Below are 20,315 nucleotides of genomic sequence, written 5' to 3'. Positions count from 1 at the left end.
CTGTTTTGCTGTCCATTTCTTTGGTGAGCATGATGTTTAGCAGGATTCAGTATTCTTAAAAAGATGTGAGCAGCCAGGTGGTGGTGGCGCACGCCTTTAATCCCAGCACTCGGGAGGCAGAGCCAGGTGGATCTCTGTGAGTTCGAGGCCAGCCTGGACTACCAAGTGAGTCCCAGGAAAGGCGCAAAGCTACACAGAGAAACCCTGTCTCGAAAAACCAAAAAAAAAAAAAAAAAAAAAAAAAAAGATGTGAGCATATGCTGGACTGTGAGTGTGGTGACTCAAGGGTGGTGGGGCCTATGATGTAACATGGATTTGCATGTGCACACCAACCATGTAGATGATCTGAGGGTCAGCTAGCTGGTTATTTTTGCAAAGCTTCAGTTTCCACTTAAAATGAAAATAGCAGATTCTACCTTAGATGTTATGAAGGAAATCTTGAATAATTTGTACCATGTCTGTCACATAGTCAGTCAAATTGTGTGAACTTTATCATCATTAATATTTTTGCAAGTCAAAAAGGAAGTTATATTCAAGAGCCACAAAGCTTCCCTTCAACAAAATTAAAAACCCAATTGAAGAGATTAAGGAAAAGAATGATCCAAGAGACGGGTTTCAAGGATGCCTCTTCCTTCCCCTGCAGCAAGAAGACACTGGCCATGCAGATGCTTTTAAAACAGTTAGAAATGAGAAGAAGAGGCAGGACATCTTCAGTTATCCCCTCGTTGTTGAACAGTTTAACAGGTGTCTTCTTCGTACTAGGTAGTGCTCTAAACATATAGCAACAAGCCAAATATTCCAGGTCCCCACGTCTTCCACTCATGGATAAGGCAAAAAAGATACTTTCAGATAGTCATAGCTAAAGTAGTAATGTAATATAACGAGAGGCCAGTGAGGTGACTAAGAGGGTTAAGCCACTTACCTGATGACCTGAGTATGATCCTTAGAACCCACATGGTGGAAGGAGAGAACTGACTCTCAAAAATTATCCTCTGACCTCCATACTTGTTAGCTCATAGGTATGTTCACACAAATAAATTTATAAATAATTTTAAATAGTAATATTCTGATATTATTTAGATAACATGAACTGCAAATGCAAGCCACATAGGTCATATAAAGTTGCTGTACAGGTTGCGCATCCTTAATCCAGAAACTCAAACCTAGAACTGCTCTTCAGACTTGAGAACATTTCAGATTCTCAGCCAGTAAGTCTGTGCATGTGTTCTAAATTAAAAACTTGATCCCAACTCTTTTAGATAAGGGATACTCAAACAGTGGTTACATTTGAAAAGTAGAGGGAAGAAGGTAAAATAATTTATATTTTTAACTCAGAGTATGTGTGTATACATATATATTAAGGATAGATTATTTGTTGACATAAGATCAACACAGAAACAGTGAGTTACTTTTCATTCCCTGTGGTAACCCTTGGCATATTCATAGTTTACACTTAGTGTGCATCATGGTGAGGACACTCGTGTGCTCAGTAGCTACATGTGGCAAACATACACTGGAAAATGCAGGGTGTATGGGCTACCCAGGAAGGGAGTTGCTTAGACAGAGAACATGTAGCAGAGTGACAGGAGTCACCCAAACAGAAACCTAAAGGAAGAAAATTTCAGTCAGGGAGCAGCACTCAGAAAGGTCCCAAGACACAGTCCAGGCAAGTTGGAGGCACAGAGAAGAGCCCAGTACATTTACAACCAAGTGAGTGAGGCAACTGTGAACGGTGGGTAGAGTAAAGGAAAAGACGGACTAGGCCCTGATCATGGGCAGTTGTGTGCCTGATACATAGGAGGTCTTCAAGACCAAAAGACAGTTTCAGTCATGTTCTAAGTGCATTAGGAAGCTGTCAGCGAGGCTTTGTAGAGAGGACAGATGTCATTGGTTAATATTTTTAAAAGGCTGCTCTTGATGATGTATGGTCAATGGGGCTGCACAGAAAATAGGGTGACCAGTTGAGACCAATAAGGAGCATCAAAGTAACGAGGTGGAAATATGAAAGACAAAGACATAGGACTAGGGACATATGCTGGAAGTAGAAATCCTAGAACTTATTGACAGATTGGGTTGGGTTCAAGGTTTGGTGGCAATGAGAAAAAAAAGACTCACAGAAACCCACCAGTTCAGAGTCTTAGAATTTGTGAGTGCAAAAGCTATGAATACCAGTAGACAAATACTGAAGAGGGCAAGACAGGACCATTACGAGGTTGAGAGCATCCTGGACTATACCCTTGTCTGTGGTTACACCACTCAGAGGTTCCTGATCTCATCTAACTGAAGCAAGACAGACTGAAGGAGCAGAGAGGTCAGGGGTGTGGCTTTGAGGTTTCAGAAAACAAGTACTCAAGGTGTTCACTTTGAGGAGCTTATCTGATATCTAGGTAGTAATGCCAACAAGATCACTGGATATATACTTCTGAAACTCCAGAATCAGGAAGCCTGATGTGGCATGTAGTGCATTTTCTTCTGTGTTTTTTGGAACAATGTTAAAGTTGATTAAATATTTTCATTTGAAGTTTCTATAGCATCCATGTTTTAAACATATAAAATGAGTTTGGTTCATAGTTAAGACTTTGGGATATTTTTATCCAGTTGAAACTTGGATGGCTTTGAGGCATGTTAATGTCACCTTCTTTTTATGCAACCTGCTTTTGGCTTTCTTTGGTTTCCCAATGAGCTACTTCTCTGTTGCTTGTTAGCACCCCGAGAGGGGAACAAAGCAGGAGCCTGCAGGCTTGGAAGCTGTTGTGCTCAGCATTATTCCTGAGTTTATTTCTTACATTAACTTGTCAGAAATAAGGAATCCTGCTATGTGATTTCTGATTTGTTTTACGATAATTTTTAGATTTGTTTTCTATTTATTTTCAAGCTGATAATGAAATAAAGCAGGCATTTTCTATGAATAGATAAGTGCTGTGGACATACAAGGAAGAAAGAAGAAAATAAACCACCCAGTAATATTCCAAGGCTGCTGTTACCCCAGGTTGCAAAGCAAAACAAGAGAACAGCAAATTAATTACTTTCACAACTCCTAGAATTTATGCTATTGATTGTGCAGTCTCAGGACATGCTCTACATTCAGAATCACTGACTTGTGTGTAGTTAATTCCAGGAGGGATGTTTTCAGCACGTTCGAGTAAGATCTTTGAAATCCTTAACCTCTGACCTGTCTTTTTTATTGTTTGTTCTTCTTAGCAGTACTATTCTTACAATGCCAAACATGTTTTGTCAACTTTCTAAGAAATCACACAATTGTAATATTCATTTCCACGCCCCTCCTTCAGTATTAACTTAAAAACAGGAAAGGGTAATTTCTGCCTGAATTTTAGTGCTCTAGATACAGATTATTTTTCCTTTACTTTGAGAACACTAAGCATAGTTTTTTTAAATTCATTTTTTTATTTCCACTTGTAACCTGGCTCCAACATTCAGTTTGTTTTCTATGAATGTGTCTCCATTTTGTCCTTATTATTACAAAACAGACTTCTCCATGTATGGCTGAGATGGTGAATGCTGACACACTCTGTTCTGTCCTATCACAGTGCCAGAGGAGGAGTGGGGGAACGGTGGTGAGGATATAAAATGAACAAAACGGATGTCATGCTAATCATCACATTGATAGGGTATTGTACCAGAAGCAACTGCCAGACACTCTTGGAACCTATAGTGCAAGGTTGTGGAAGAGACCACTCACTCTTCTGGTATATCTTGTTCATTATTATAAACAGTCCCAGAAATGAGCCAGCCATAATGCCTGTATGATTTCTTCTTAAGAATGAGCTGACTTTAAACCAAACCCAGATTTTAAAATTAAAAAAAAAAAAAAGCTCTATTCTCCTAAACAAAACTTGTGTTCTTGAAAGCAAATGAATTGGTTTATAAATTGCATTTTCACATGATAGCCCACTTACAAGTCAACCACATGCATTTGCAAGTACAGAGGGTGTATTAATCACTTCTCTGTTGGCGCGATAAAATACCATGACCAAAAGCAACTTAAGGAAGAACAAGTTCATTGTAGCTTACAGTCCCAGTCTATCAAGGCTGGAAAGGGATGACAGCAGAAACAGGGGACAGAGAGGTCGCATGTCATCTACACATAGGAAACAGAAAACATACAAACCCTGAAGGCCCACCCCCACTAACAGACTTTCTCCAAAAAGGCCCCACCCCCTAAAGATTACATAACCTCCCCAAAGAGCACTACCAACTGGGGACCAAGTAATCGAATACATGAGCCTGTGGGGGCCCTTCATATTCAAACCACCACAAAGGGTGTGTGACCAACCTCATCCTCATTCTGATAGTTCACTAATGCTTACTTTATCCCTATTCAGTTGTGAAAGAGAGTTATAATGGAGGCCCTGTCCAGGAGCTGGCATGATGAAAAGTGATGCTCTCTCTTGCACTTATAGCCATGAAAATACTGCAGTAGGAACCAAAGAAAAATGAAAGCCATGTGAAATATATTAATGGGTTGTGCCAGCAAAACTCCAGAACAACTTCAAATGCCAAACTCTATCTTACTCCCAAAATATCTTTATATCCAAAGCCTATATTTTTCTTCAACACTGTTAAAGTTCAAAGAAAAAAAAAAAGTTCTCCAATCCATCAGGTTCTGTGTTGAAGAACCCATCCAACGAGCATTTGACATTTTACCCATGTCATTGTAGGCCACATTTAACCACCATGTACTATCTTTCCACAGTTTGAGGCAGAAGGCAGATGACACCCCCCTCCAAGAAATGAAGGACATGGTGAGACCATTGAAAGTTGTTGAGGGTTTTTTCATATTTGAACTTTAGAAAAAGAAAATTAAGTTGCCATTTGAGTCCACAACGCCAAGAATGTCACCTCTATCAGCTGATTTCCCTTACCATCAGGAGGGCTCTAAGTGGGTTCAACAGCAACTGCCTGTCACTGTTGGGATCCTAAGTGTGCGCTTTCTGAAAATCAACCATCCCGCTGTGCAATCAGCAGTGTTTGCAGAAAACCTTAATGCCAAAGTCAGGCGAAGGTCAGCAACAGCACACCAGAACCCAGAGAAAAATAAAACTTTATTGAATTTGATATTCAGCAGTGACATTTTTTCTGATCATTTGGGAAAAATAAAATAATACCTTTAACAGTGATTGTCTCCCCTCTGCCTCCAGCTGTAGAGTCTCAGGAACTTCACCTCCAGTGTACCCGAATCTTCAGTAGGCTAGCTCTGCTTTAATTTGTCTCCATGTTCTACCATCAGTCTTCTCTTTCTTTGTGCCAAAGCTAGTATTGGAGTTTATCATTTTGCTGCTTAAAGTTCTCTTGGGGCTAGAGAAATTACTTGTTGATTAATAGTGGGTACGAAGGACCCAGGTTCAATTCCCAGCATGCGTATCAGGTGAGACATCTGACTTCTTTGGGCACCTGCATTCCTGTGTATAAATCCACACATGGGGACACACACATACTTAGTTTTTTAATTTTCAATTAATCTGTGAAGTTCTCTTAAGGTTCCCTAAACCTTCTGGCATAAAGTCCACATTCTTTAGATGGCCTTTAAAGCTCATGTCCTTACGTTCATGTCATGTCTCTCTCCTGTGATCTGTATGGAACAAAAAGGAGCCTCTCACTATTGGTCAGAGACATTGCCCATATACAACTTCATGCCTTTCAGCTTGGTCTTCCTATTGTCTGTGACTATCCTACCATAGCTTTACGCCTAGTTTAAAGATACTTTAGTATTCAACTAATGCTACTTCATTTTAATTTCTGCAAGATAGTGATTAATTGCCCTAGTCAAGATTCCCACTCCTGAGTGGGTAATCTTTCATTACACTGGGAAGATCACATTGGAGAGGGCCTGTGATCAGAGCCTTTAGTTCAATCTTGATCAAAACTGTTCTCTTTGCCAATTAACTCAGGAATGTCAGATTGGGCTTTTTATTGGTGACATTTCTTAGTAATTAGCAGCTGTGAGGATAAGCACATATCAGTAAAAATGAACTATAGTCATTTTGTATTTATATTTTCTTATATGAAAAATTCTAAGGATATTGCTTGAGACTAGGCAGATGGCTCACTGATCTGAGCACCTGTTGTATAAACATGAGAACTTGAGTTTGAATCCTCAGAACCCATGTAATATAAAAAGTCAGATGTGGCTGTCAGTACCTGTAAACCCAGCATTGGTGACAGAGGGTAAAGATAGGTTGATCTTTGGATCTTGCTGGCTGGTCACTGGAGCAGAAACAGCTTCCAGTTCACTGGGAGAACCTGTCTCTAGATAATAAATGGAGAGCAATGAAAGAAGACTCGCAGTGTCTTTTGCTTGGTTGTTTTCTGTTGTCAACTTGGCACAACCTAGTGTCACTGCATTGTCTTGATAGCTGGTTGATGTAGAAGGACTCATCCCACTGTGGCAGTATTATGTCACCATAGATGGGTGGAAACAACTACATGAAGTCCAACATGTTACTCTTTAGAAAAATGGAAATTAAAACCACTGTGAGATACTATAATACATCTACATGAAAAAAGTCTTTTTAACTGGCACCCTAAGTGCTGGTGAGGATACAGATGACTGGATTTATGTTGCTAGTAGGAGAGCAAAATAGCTCAGCTCAGTAACGCAATGCCTTGTTTCCTCCAAAGCTGGAGGTACCCTTAGCCTCTGACTCAGCAAAGCCTACTTCTAAGTAATTACTCAAGGGAAATGAAAATTTATGTTTACATAAAACTGGAAACAACTTAAGGAAAAAATGGGTTATTTCAGCTTACAGTTTGAAGGGATATAGTCAGTCATGAACAGGAAGGCATGATAACAAGAGCATGAGGTGTCGGGTCACACTGCACCTACCACCAGGAAGCATGGTGAGGGATGAATAGTGTACCCAGTGGCTTCCTTCTTTTCCCCTTTATATTCAGCCCGGAATACCAGTACATGGAATGGTCCTGCCTGTATTCTTCCCTTCTCAGTTAAACTTCTCTGGAAATACACTCAAAGTTCAAACCAGAGGTGTATCTCCTAGTCAAGTTGAGAATGAAGAACTGTAGTTGTGGATGGTTGTGAGCCAACATGTTGGTGCTGGGAACTGAGCCCAGGTCCTCTGTAGGAGCCACAAGTGTTCTTAACCACTGAGCCATCTTTCTAGCCCATTCTTTTAGACATTCTTATTATTATTATTACTCTGTCCCAGTAAGCTGTGGAGTCTTCAATGCTGCAAACTGACTTACAGTTCCTGGTTCTAGCATAGTTTCCAGCAGTTTTAAACATGTTCAATAAGTGACTAAGTCACATAAAAAATTAGCAGTGATTAATACTAGTGACAGTGTTCATCCTTACTGTGTGCTTCCTTTACATCGGGCTCTGTGTTATATGCTTTGTATGGCCCTTTGATGCAGAAGTTATTATTGTGCCTATTTCAAGGGAAACTGAGGCATAGAAAGATTCCAGTATCTTCCCTAAAGCTAAGAAGTGTCAAAACTGGGAAACAGAAATCAGAGGTCTCCCACAATAGCATTGCATTGAGGATGGAAATTCAGCTCTCATTGTCATCATAACAACATCTTTTGAAAGACACCCCGGCTCCTATACTGTGCATACTGTCTTGGCATTGAAAGAATTTCAGAAGTCATCTATTTCTTATCAAGAGTATATATATTAAATGAGCAAATTTCATAGATGCCTGCTTGCTTCCGATCACTCAGCTGTATAACTTAAGATGGCTTTTTGGTTTTTAAAAAAAGAAGACGACTGCTGGGAGGTCTGGGTGAAATGCATAAGGCCACAGCTGCTTCAGATATTTTGGTGCACTTTTCCCAAGCAGATCCTTGTCTTCATGGGGAAATGTTTATTTTATATTTTAATTTGCTCTCTCCACCCCTCTCTCTTTCAGAGTCCATTGTTTCCATTATCTCATTCCTTTGGCAAAGGAGGGGAACTATGCCATCGTTGCCAATGTGGAAAGTATGGATTATGACCCTCTGGTGGTCAAGCTCAATAAAGACATCAGTGCCATGGAAGAGGCCATGAGCGCCAGCCTTCAGCAGCACAAGTTCCAGTACATCTTTGAAGGTCAGAGCCTACCTCTTGTATCTAGGAGCAGGGGAGGGAAGAAGGTGTTCATGTATTTCTAAATTAGAGAAGTTCAAAATGTATAAGGACAAGTTGTTTCCTAGTGTGTTTAGATTAGAACTGCTGCACCTAGCTTCATGTATGAGCAAATAGATCTCAGTCCACCTGCTCCTGCTGATAGGAGATTTTATCTAAGATAATGCAAATGTCTCTCCTCTGCCTGCAATGACATGTATGTCACTGAGATTTGGGCAGATGTGTAAATGGAGCACAAATTAACTTGAGAGGAGCTCTTTTAAAGAGAGAAAGGTAGGAGAGAAAAAGAAGAAGTTCACACATATGCAGACAGTGAGGCAGGAACCCTAAAAAATCTTTCTCTGGTCACTTAGTACCTGGATGGGGAAGTTTCTCTCGCAGAATGCATTATGCCCTGAAGTGAACAGGCTCCTTGCTCTGCAGTAACTTAGGGCAGCCGCTTCCATCAGTGCCTTCTATCAGCCGCCTCCATCAGGAGGGCTGTGGGAGGCAGTATTATCTGGAGATATTTGCCTTCAAACTTAAAAAATATGATGCAAGCCAAATAATTCTTGATGCTGTATTCTACCATAGGACCTTTTCTCTATAATACAGTACCCCAAATAATTAAGCTATAAAAAGAAGAGGCTTATTTTCCTACTCATGGTCAAGAGACTCCATTGCTTTTAGGTGAGTTGGGGTAGGTAAGGAGGCCAGAAGGCAGGAACTGGAACTTATAGCAGAGCTGCTGATCTTATGGCCAGGGTAGTGAATAAAGAGACTAAGATCTCATGGTATGGACCACCCCACACCAACTAGGCCTCATTCCCAACGGTCCCACCTCCTCCCAAGAATGCCCATGAGAACCAGGCCCTTACCACAGAGCCTCTGGTACATAGTCCTCCAACATGTCCCTGCATGGTCTGTATTTATTTTGTCTTTCAAAGCATGGGCCTGGATATTAGAAGTTGTCAGTGTCTTGACACAGAATAGGACAGTTAAGGTACATTGTTGGAGCTGAAGGGATGGCTCAGCATTTAAGAACACTGGATGCTCTTCCAAAGGTTCTAAGTTCAATTTCCAGCACTCACATGTTGGCTCACAACCATTTGTAAGTGTAGTCCCATGGGTTCTGATGCCCTCTTCTAGTGTGCAAATGTACACGCAGACAAAACACCCACTTACATAAAGCACATAAATAGATAAATCATTAAAAAAAAGAAAAAGGTACATTATCTAAAGACTGTGATGAGCAGCAGACTACAAGATGTCAGTGCATGGCCATTGCTGCCTTTATGAGAACATTGTACCATAGCAGCTTTGCAACCCTAGCCCCAGAATAGGTGAATCCTGTTTTACCATGAAATGTTCAAAGTCAAGCCATGGAGACAGAAATGTTTTCTGAAGGAGATTGTACCCAAAAATGGGAGTAGTTATGACATGAGCCATTGGCTAGCCTTGTGACGCTGGACTAGAGAGTACCTGTAGCATCATATGCAGCTTCAAGGCTCTGTGTCTGTCAATGCCTGTCACTGTTTCCTGACCACACTGTGTCCATCAGAACATGTCACTGTTCTCTGACCACACTGTGTCCATCAGAATATGTCACTGTTCTCTGACCACACTGTGTCCATCAGAACATGTCACTGTTCTCTGACCACACTGTGTCCATCAGAACATGTCACTGTTCTCTGACCACACTGCGTCCATCAGAACATGTCACTGTTCTCTGACCACACTGTGTTCATCAGAACATGTCACTGTTCTCTGACCACACTGTGTCCATCAGAACCTGTCACTGTTCTCTGAACACACAGAGCTTTCTCTTTCCTCCTAGTGTGATTCTTCCACGCCCTGGACCTCCATAGGTCTTATTTATGTGCTTGCATTTATTTAATGATATTTTAAGTTATTAATATTTTTATTCCTTAATAATCAGATATATCCCATCATCATCTACACTTTACACTTTCATCACAACATATTGTACCATGGCAGACCAGACCTTAACTTGAAAAGATTTTTTTCTAGCTTAAATGACAATTCTATGTTGTGTTTCTTTTCCTTTGAGCCCAAATCTTTCTTCACTGTAAATAGCTCAAACAAGTCTGTGGTCTTGAAGAATTACTGGTTGAGAATAGCTAAAGCAAGAGAGATTGTCTTGGCCTTCGCCTCTTCTGCTTTGATCTCAGCCAAGGAGCAACCCATTGTGAAGCTAGAGGAAGCCATTGAACCTTAGATGTGCACTGATCACTGATCGGAGTCTAGTTACCATGAAGGGACTCCGGCTCCAGGAGAGGAAGATGACAGTAACAGTGAACTACCTGGGGTGGTTCTTGAGTTCTGAGGACAATACCCTGCTAGAGGCCAACTCTGCAAAATTGGGACAATCTGAATGAAGAAACATTTAAAATTAAATCTACCTTCTAAAGGTAGTTACCTATAACTACTTTATGTTGTATTGAACCATCCATCACTCCTCAGCCTAAATATTGCTATCCAAAAGGAGTCCTGGGGCTAGAAAGATGGTTCAACCATTAAAGGCTAGATTCACAACCAAAAAGATGAAAGGAGTCCTTCTAGTTTATTGATGTCCTCAGATACTCTCTGCCAAATTACATAGACTATAAAGCAGTCCACAAGGGGCTGGAAATTTGGCTCAGCTGGTAGAGTATTTGGCCTAGTGTACACAAAAAGCCTTGGATCAATCCCTAGCGTATATAAACCTACCCAGCATGCTAACACATGCATGTAATCCCAGCATTTGAGAGGTGGAGGCAGAAGTGTCAGAGTTTGAGGCCAAATATGTGAGACCGTGTCTGTGTGTGTGTGTGTGTGTGTGTGTGTGTGTGTGTGTGTGTGTGTGTATTATATGTATATTCCAAACAAACAAAACAAAGCAAGATAATAAGACAATCCTTCACATGTAAAAACAAACCATTTATAGGACCCCAGAACTATCTATAGATGTCTACTAGGAATTCAACAGTGAACTCACAGTCTATTTTTCCTAAATGCTCTGTTTCTATCCATTACTGTGTTATACATTCACCCTATTGCCAGTGCTGAAATCTATTAGCATTGTTGCCAGGAGCCCATATTTTATTGAATGATTCTTTTTAAAGATTAGCATTGTTGTTGTTTGTTTGTTTACAGTCCAGGTCTTTCTTTCTTTCTCTCTCTCTTTCTTTCTTTCTTTCTTTCTTTCTTTCTTTCTTTCTTTCTTTCTTTCTTTCTTTCTTTCTTTCTTTCTTTTTTTTTTTGTACATTCGGCCATAAGTTCATATAGAATGGGCTCCAGCAGCTCAGGCTCCTTTCTGTTCTCACAAAGTGCGCTTCAGCTGAACCCAAGTATCCTTCCCTTTGGCTTCCCTTTTCTTCTGGTCATTCTCTTTTACCCACTTCAGGAAGCTGTCTCAACTTTTAGAGTGCTTGATGTGCTCAGTCTGCATGCTAATTCTCTTGGCAAGAATCTTGCCCTTAACTTGCTTGTTCACAATAATGCCCATGGCATGCTGGGTAACACTATAGAAAACTCTATGGTTTTGCCATGGTAACACTTACAGGGCCTTCTTTTTTAAACAGTGTCCATTTCCTTGATGTCTACAATATCATCTTTCTTGTAGATTTGTATGTAAGTGGCCAAAGGTGCAATCTATGTTACCTAAAAAGCCTGGAGAACATATAGTGAGTGCCCCTCCTCTTTCCCTTTGTGTCTGTCATTTTGGCAAGTTACTGGAAGATGGCTAATATGATGGAAAGCAAAATTATTAGCATTATTGATCATAATGCTCAACTTAGGACTGACTTATTTTTATATACGTAGGCTCCCAATTATGTTCAGAGCCAAATGTGTGCCCTCCTCTGTTTCATTAGTAGGAGAGACCAAACAGATCTCTCCAAATATCTGCACATATAGTACAGTTCCTTTTTATGTCCATAGCTTATAGCACCCTGGCTTTTTCTTGAAGCCCTTATGGATGGTGGCGTTAGGTGAGGATTACAGTGCTGGGTTGTGGATATACCAAATTTAGCTGACTATATTAAGTTTTCCATTTGCAATTACTAAAACATTGTGGAAGTATTATGAAATCATTGTAAGATTTGCTGTGGCAACTGGGACACATGTTTTCTTCAGTCATTTAAACCTGTGGAGGATGAAAAAGAGCAATCCTATGAATAAGTTTAAGCCAGATGCCACTAATATATCTTTTTTGTCTCCTCACTACACTGTGCTGACCCCTCAGGTCTGGGACACCTCATCTCCTGCATCCTCATTAATGGAGCCCAGTACTTCCGACGCATCAGTGAGTCTGGCATCAAGAAAATGTGTAGGAACATTTTTGTTCTTCAGCAGAATTTGACCAACATTACTATGTCACGGGAGGCAGACTTGGACTTTGCAAGGTATGAGGGAATGTTGGGCTAGGTTTCTTAAACCAAACTCATTGCCTGTAATGAGCTAATGTTTGCTAAAAAAGAAACTTATTTTTTTTAAAAGAAAGAAATGTGGCTGGAGAAATAGTTCAGCAGTTAACGTACTTGTGCAAGCAAGAGAGCCAAAGTTCAGATCCTCAGAATCCATGTAGATGTTGTATGAGTGGGTATGGGAGTCCTGTAACTCCAGCCTTGGAAGGAAGAGACTAAGATTCCCCAGACCAAGACCTGGGATTGATTGATTCCCTAGACCAAGACTTTGCCTCCACAAACAAGGTAGAAGAATGGCAGAGGATGCTGTCTGCCATCAACCTCAGGTCTCCACATATAAGCATACACACATCCATTCAGACAAGCATACTCATGCATTCCTATCATAAACACACACACACACACACACACACACACACACACACACACACACACACACACACATGAAAAGAAGAAAAGAAGGCAGTATTCTCATGTGACAGAGACAGTAATTCTACAAAACTCTATTCAAAGTTTAACATCCCTCCAGATGTTAGTTTTATCACTGCCTAACTTAAATTCTGTTTTTAAATATTTTTTACCTTTATTGATTTTATGACAGGGGTAGGGAGGAGTGAGGTGGGGGAATGTGTGCCATAGAGTGTGTGTGGAGATAGACCAGAGGACAACTTGTGGTTCCCTCCTTCCACCATGGAGGTTCTAGGATTGAAATTGGGTCATCAGTCTTAGTAACAAGTGTCTTTACCTGCTGAGCTGTCTCACTGGCCTCAAACTGAAGTTTTTCATGCTATTCAACATTGGTGACTTTTTTTTCTGAGTAAAAGAGTAATATATGCACATTTTACAAGATACGTAAGATGATAAACCTTTGGCCTAGAGACAGTGATATCTGGTCTGCCTTCTCCTGGCTTTGAGTACATGTACACAGTACAAAAGTATGTGAATTTTCATATATACACATGTATATGATATCTCTTTTTACAAAACTGTAACTATGTTAATGTAACTTAAAATGTATTCATTGCATTTTCCCATATCAATAATAATCTTTGAAAACATGATCTTTCAAATACTAATGCTACTAGAAAATATTACTTTCAATAAGTGAACAAATCCATGGTACAATTAGCTGAAATTTGTTTTCTAATCACTTTGGATGTCAGCGTTTTTGCATTTTGTTTCTTGCCTGGTAAATACTGAAGTTAGCTTTACATGTGCCTGTTCTGACACTGCTTCTACTTTGCCCCAGTTGGAACCTGTCCAATTTTTTTCCAACTGGGAGAGGAGTCGTTCTCTTTTATGACACTTTTTCAAATGCTAGGATTAATCTTATTTTACTTATCTGGTCTCCACGTTGTTTATTAAATAATCAAACCTTTGGTGCTCTATTGACAGTTCAAGCTGTTTTGTAGAATGTGGATGACAGTTTGTTAGCAACTTCTTCCCCCTCCCTGCATGCTCTGTTACTTACAGTTAGGTGAAGTAGTCCATGAACTTCATTTTCAAAGCCCTTTTAGCTAGGAAAATGTTGGGTTTTAGTAGTCTAGAATGTTTCTGCTTATTTATTACTTCTGTTTCTTTCCATTTGACTTTTAGATTCCTCTAGAAGTTCAGGAAAAATTGAAGCAGTTTTTGAGTATTTAAGAGAATTATACAGTGCCATGTGACTTTGACGGCAATAAAGACATTTGTACGGGGGGGGGGGCTCTTTGCTTTGAAAGTTGCCCACATATATTCCTTTTTAACTTTCCTTCTCTGTCTGTTTGTTGTATTGCTACCCATTTGGTTCTCTCCGCTTCTCTCTTTCCCTGTATTTTTCCTACTGTTTGCAGGAAAGTAAGTGTGTGTGTGTGTGTGTGTGTGTGTGTGTGTGTGTGTGTGTGTGTTCATTAAATTCCATGTTTTAGGATAAATTTGGTGGAAAGCCTCCCTTGTTCAGATTAGGGAAACCAGGTGTGACTGAATGCTGCATTTATTTGGCCGCTCTTAGGGGAAATGATCTCATTATTGAATTAGTCTATCCATAATAACATTGACAAGGGGAAGTTAAGAACATGGAGGCCTGAGGGATACAAAGAGCCATTACTAATTCTCTGAGGAATATAATTCCTAAATTCAATCATCCTTTTTTAAATGATTTTTTTTTATTTAGCTGAAATAAGTAAATTAACACAGTTCTTGGCAGACAGTATGGGGCCCAAACACATACTGAAAACCCAGCGTCTGCATCATGAAGCCCTGACAGGGTAGCACTAAGATTGGCATCAGTGGGCTGTGTTCCAGTGAAGGGTTGCTGCAGGATATAATTGAATGGCAACTCAGTCATGCCTTTCACAGTTGGATTTCTGAATTATGTCCAAGGAGTAGGTAAAAGGTGAACATGACCACCAGGGAGGGGTGTGTCTAATGTTATCCCTCTTCTCTAATGGATTATGCAGGCTGGTGTAAACATATAGCCTGGGATTCTGTGCTCCAGATGGTTCAGAGACCATCTCTCCTTACTAAATGGGGAGTTTCACACTGTTTCCTCAGTGCTTGGAACAGAGAAAATGATCACTAGATGTGGTGAGAAAGTGGGTATATGCCAAATCAAGGCTAATGAAGAGTTTGTAAAATGACCAGTTAGGCTCTCTGCCCTGAAAGTTTTAAGCAGCAAATTTGGGCAACTTTCTATCTACTCATAAGGAACAAGAGTGTCTCTCACTTTTATAAACCAGAAGATATTACCAAAAGTAGGTAACATAGTCCTCCCTGCCAGTCCATGGTCTCTTTCTGTCTGATTTGTTCTTGTTCTCATAGGGACATATTTTATAGCTTTATTTTTCCTCTTCTTTTTGAGGTAGAGGATAGTTTTCTGAAATGGGCTCTATCAATTCTACCAAATTTGAAGCTGTGTAGAATAAATACCTAAACAAGCAGAATTAACAGTAGTGTGCCTCGGCATTCCTCAAGCAGTGTCTAATCAAGCATGGACAAGGGCATCTGTATTTCCAGTGAATCTCTATAGAAACGTTATCTTCTAACAAGTAATTAATCACCAGTTGCCGTGTGTCAGAAAACTGACTTAACAAGAAGTTGTACAGCACTTGTAGATTTTTTCTGCCACTGCCTTCCTGGCCAGCCAAACACATAGCATCTTTCTGTACTGGAGAATGAAGGGGTGTGGAAGGATTCTACTTCTGTTGATTCTCCTGCCTGGGGATGGCTGTCCATCTCTTTATACACACTGCACTCTAATCTCTACTAGGGTAGATTAGGTGAGCAGAGAATCAAGACAGCCTGGATATTGCCAGGATTACTGACAGCTCTGCCCTCCATGATGAAGATCACTTACATTTTGCTCTAATTTTGACTCCTTATCCTACTGTTAATTTTTGGAATCAAAGGACTTCTGCCCAAGAAAATCATAGCAGATTAACTGGAAAGTTTTTGGCTAAGTGTGTGGGGGGGTGTGGAGGTGGGGGGATGTGGGGTTGTGGTTCCATCTGTCAGAAGCTCATCTAAACTTGAGCTGCCCTGTTCCTTTACAGAAGTAAGTCACCAAAGCTGCCATGGAGTCCATGTGGTAGGAAGATGGAGTGTACGGCAGAAGTGTAACAAGGTCTGATAGGATTATTTAGCAGGCATTGTAGATGAGGTGAAGCCCTAATTCAAAAGGAATAGCCCAGAGTTTTTCCCCAGGTCCTCTCTCAAGTCTTCCTTCTGTCGTGGGGAGAGCATGTGTTTGGGTTTGGATTAGGTTTGGATTTGTCAGGGGTTTTTTGGGGTTTGGTTTTGCTTATTTTTTAAATTTTTTGTTTGTTTGGGGTGGTTATTGTTGTTGTTGCCTTTTGAGATAGACTCTCACTGGCTGGCCTGGGACTTGCTATGTAAACCAGGCTGCCCTGGAGCTCACTGGTATCCAAGTGCTGGCTTTAAAGGCATAGCTGCTAAGCCTGGCAATTCTTCCTTTTGTTCTGTATTTCCCATACTGCTTTGCCTCTTGCTTTCCTCATTAAGATTTATGGCTCCTTGCCTCACACCGCCCCTCATTCTGCATTTCATTAAACAAATGTCTTCATTTAAACCTCACAAAGATAAGGAAATGAAAGCTGAGGTTCAGAAGTGGTAGGGAACCAATTGTAAAATGGAGAACAGAACATTACTTTACATCATTATTGCTTTAGTCAATGAACAGATACTTTTCGGAAGTGTGTCCTCTCTTGGTCCTGCCCTGGAGGAACTGCAAAGTACAAACTAGTAGATAGGTAAAATGTACAGTATGTCAGAAGATATGAGTTTGTCAATACTGAGGAGCTTGCACTTTTGTGAGGCCAAATACAAACTAATAGGTAAAACGCAAAATCTGTCAGTTTTCCAGACATACTGTGATGAAAAACTAAGCTTAGAAATGAGCACTGAGAGTGTTCATGAAAGTCCTAGGAGGAACATGCCTGCAGTGGGTCTAGGGAAAGCCCATAGCAGGAAAGGGGCTCTAAGGAGGAGACCCAGAGGAGCGTACGCTTGAGTGGGAAAGCAGTAGAAAGGTGAGTGTGGCTGGAATGAGCAGGGAGAGGTAAGATCATAAATGTATTCGAAGGAGCTGAGATCTGGAAGGCCATTGTAACATCATTGACTTTTACTCAGAAAGAAGTAGAAAACTGCTAATGATTGGGAGGCAGAAATGAACTGGAGACAGAAGAGTTCCACAATCTGAATCCTCCTGTCTGCTCTGATGGAAATCAGAGGACTTGGGAGAAGAAAGCAAAGGCTCGAGCATGAACAGAAGGATCCATTAGAAAGCAGCAGCAGGTGAACATTCTCCAGGTGAACAATGGTGATGCAAACCAGTCAGCACTGGGGAGAATGAGAAGTCAGCTTAGGCTGGATTACAGTAGTCAAGCTGACAGGGTGAACCAGTGACTCTTGTTTTCTTCTGAGCAGTTCAAAGCAATGAGGTTTTAATGTCCTGAACCAGACTATGAGTAAACCTAGTTGAGTTTGAGTAGATGGTGGGGGATACCAAAAGTTTGAGTTTGATACATTCAGTTTGATATGCCTCTTATAGATATGAGTAGAGATAAGGGGAGGGACTTGAGTAAGAAACTTGGAGTATAGGAGAGTCTGGCCTAGAGAGAAGAACTTGTGAACCATCAGCTTATACATGGGGTTTGAAGCCAGAAGAAAAAGTGAGAAGTGAGATCTGGCTGGGAGAAGTAGAGAAAAAAGATGCTGTCTTTGAGATTTGGGCCTAGTGACTGCCTTGCTCTCTAGAGGCTGGGCTGCTGAAAAAGCGCCAACAGAGAGTGAGTAAACAGCTACTAAGGAAGGTAAAGAGGTTAGGAAAAGAGGAATCTTGGAGTCCAGAGGAGTGTTTGAAGAAGGTACCTTTGTATCACATGTTCCTGGGGTACGTTAGCTACCTACAGAGAACTGGCTACTGATAGACTTGACCAGAGGCTTGGAATACCTTGATTTGTATTCCTTCATCTTTCCTATGTAATTTGTCTAAAGTAGGAGCCAGCCTCAAGTGAAACAGGCTTCTCTTAGTAGCCTAGATGTGATTAGAGCAAACAAAAATGCAGCCAGAATGTCTCTACTATGATATAGAAAAGGCCAAATTGGTAGCCTCTTGTTTATCAAAGTCAACATCAACATGCATGAATCATGTTCACAATATGTGGCTTTGATACCCTGTAATGAAATTGGTACTTTACCGCTGTGGTCTTTCCCCAAGCTTGTGTTACATTCAAATCATGAGAAAGACATCAGAAAAATTTATATACAGGGTTAGCCATAAAATACATGACCAGCACTCCTCCATATCAAAGTCTTTAGAAAGAAAATAAACAAAGAAAAAAGTTGGTGAAGCCATCTCAGCCATAAGGAACCCAGGAGACATGACAGCAAAATCTGTCCTATCCTGGATGGGGTCCTAGAATAAAAAGAGCATGCAGTAAAAACAAAGGAAGTCTGGATGAAGTTGGGCTGTAGTTAATGATGGTTTATTAATATTGGTTCATTATTTGTTATAAATGTGCCATATTAGTATAAGATGATATTAGTAGGAATAATGATTATAACTTCTCAACTTTTTGTGACTCAACACTATTTGAAATAATAGTCTATTAAATTGTTGTTAAAGACATGCCACGAAGATCTATAGGTGGATAATGTATGTTGAGCATGTAAGATGTTCAGCATCATTTGTTATTAGGGAAATGAAAACCAAAACCACAGTGAGATGCCACTCATACCCATAGAACTGCAACAGTTAAGAAGAAGAAGGAGAAGAAGGAGAAGGAGAAGAAAATGATGTGAAAAGAAGCTGGCCCTTTGGTTAAGAGCACTGGCTGCTCTTCCAGAGGACCCAGGTTCAATTCCCAGCATCCACTTAGTGTCTCACAGTTCCAGGGGATCCAGTGCCCTCTTCTGGCCTCTGTGGGCAGTGCACACTCAAGGTACAGACATACATACATACAAACAGCCATACACATAAAATAAAGATATTTTTTTAAGTGTTGACAAGGATATAGAGAAACTAGGATCTTCATTTGTGCTATTGGGAAAATAAAAGGTACAGTAGCTTTGAAAAACAGTTTATCCTTTTTCAAAAGGTTTTTTATATGACTCAACAATTCTACACACGAGAAATGAAAAATACATGTACTCAGAAATTTCTACCCAAATTTTATAGTAATGATATCGATAATTAACTGATGGATAAATGAAATGTGAGTCCATAAAATAGATATTATTTGGTCATAAAATGAGATGAAATACAGAAACATAATACATGATGAACCTTTAAATATGAGGCCAAATTAAAGAAGTTGGTCATGAATGGCTGCATTGTGTGTGACTATGTGAAACATCCAAAATAGGCAAATCTGCAAGCTAGCAGTCAGTGTTTGGAGGTTGTGAGAAAATGAAAATGTGGATTTCTTCAGGAATGACTAACATGTTCTAAAATGGATTCTACAGGCAGTTGTACAACCCTACGAATATGTTAAATGATCTTGAACTCTAGACTTCAAATATGGAAATTGTACGCTAGCTGAATAATATTGCAATAAGTTTTTTTTCTTAATGTTGAGCTTTAAAGCTTTTAAAGTCCCAAATGATTTGACATAGAAAATGAGTAGCTCAGGTTTTATACTCACATTAATAGAGAACTTTGTCAGGAAATGTCCTATGCATTTTTGCATTTCCCTAATCATCCTGAGAGGTGAACAATCAATGAAGAATTTATAAGGAAGTGATGCTTAATTTTAATACTAAGTAGAATTATCCAGAGTTGGGCAAAGAGGCACAGTCAGGAAGTGAGGGACAGTGAAAGATGAGACTTGGGGGAAATGAGATCTCGTTTGGGTAGGCTATGGATTCCACTTTCTTGCCCACAACTCAAAACATACCCATCATTTCCCTTGCCCTAATTAATTTCTTCTTCTAAACCTAACGTATTTTGTATCTGCTTGTCCGTAGCTTGTCTACCCAGTAGAATGGGAATTCCAAAGGCAAGACATCACACCAGGACTTACACTAGGTAAATGTCCTCAGTGGAAAAGTCGTGATGAATAGGCTCGGAGCTGGCTGGAATGAAAACAGATATGGCAAGTGTGAAGGAGTTAAACAGCTAGCTGGACTTAAGGAATCGGAGAATAGTGAAGGCAGAGAATAGTGTTCAAGGGTGACCCTGGAGAGTCTGACATGGACACAGCATCAGCAAGTAAGAGAAGGCACAATGGGAGGACTGGCCTTGATGTGGGAAGGGTCCTCAGTGCCAACATATGTAAAATGCTGTGAGACGAGCTTAGCAGACAGGGTGGGA

At 40.3% G+C, this 20,315-nt stretch overlaps 1 protein-coding gene across 1 annotated transcript in view; it reads left to right on the top strand.

Annotated features, from left to right (window-relative positions):
* Exoc4 (exocyst complex component 4) overlaps positions 1–20,315 on the top strand; it is a 754,883-nt gene that overhangs the window by 688,147 nt on the left and 46,421 nt on the right. The window contains exons 16-17 of the mRNA XM_028866155.2: positions 7,884–8,062; positions 12,325–12,484. Of these exons, the coding sequence (XP_028721988.1) occupies positions 7,884–8,062; positions 12,325–12,484 (339 nt within the window). The remainder of the gene's footprint in view (positions 1–7,883; positions 8,063–12,324; positions 12,485–20,315) is intronic.

Source organism: Peromyscus leucopus, chromosome 3 (assembly GCF_004664715.2).
Source record: "Peromyscus leucopus breed LL Stock chromosome 3, UCI_PerLeu_2.1, whole genome shotgun sequence".
Lineage (NCBI taxonomy): Eukaryota > Metazoa > Chordata > Mammalia > Rodentia > Cricetidae > Peromyscus > Peromyscus leucopus.
This window is presented reverse-complemented; position numbering and strand designations above follow the sequence as displayed.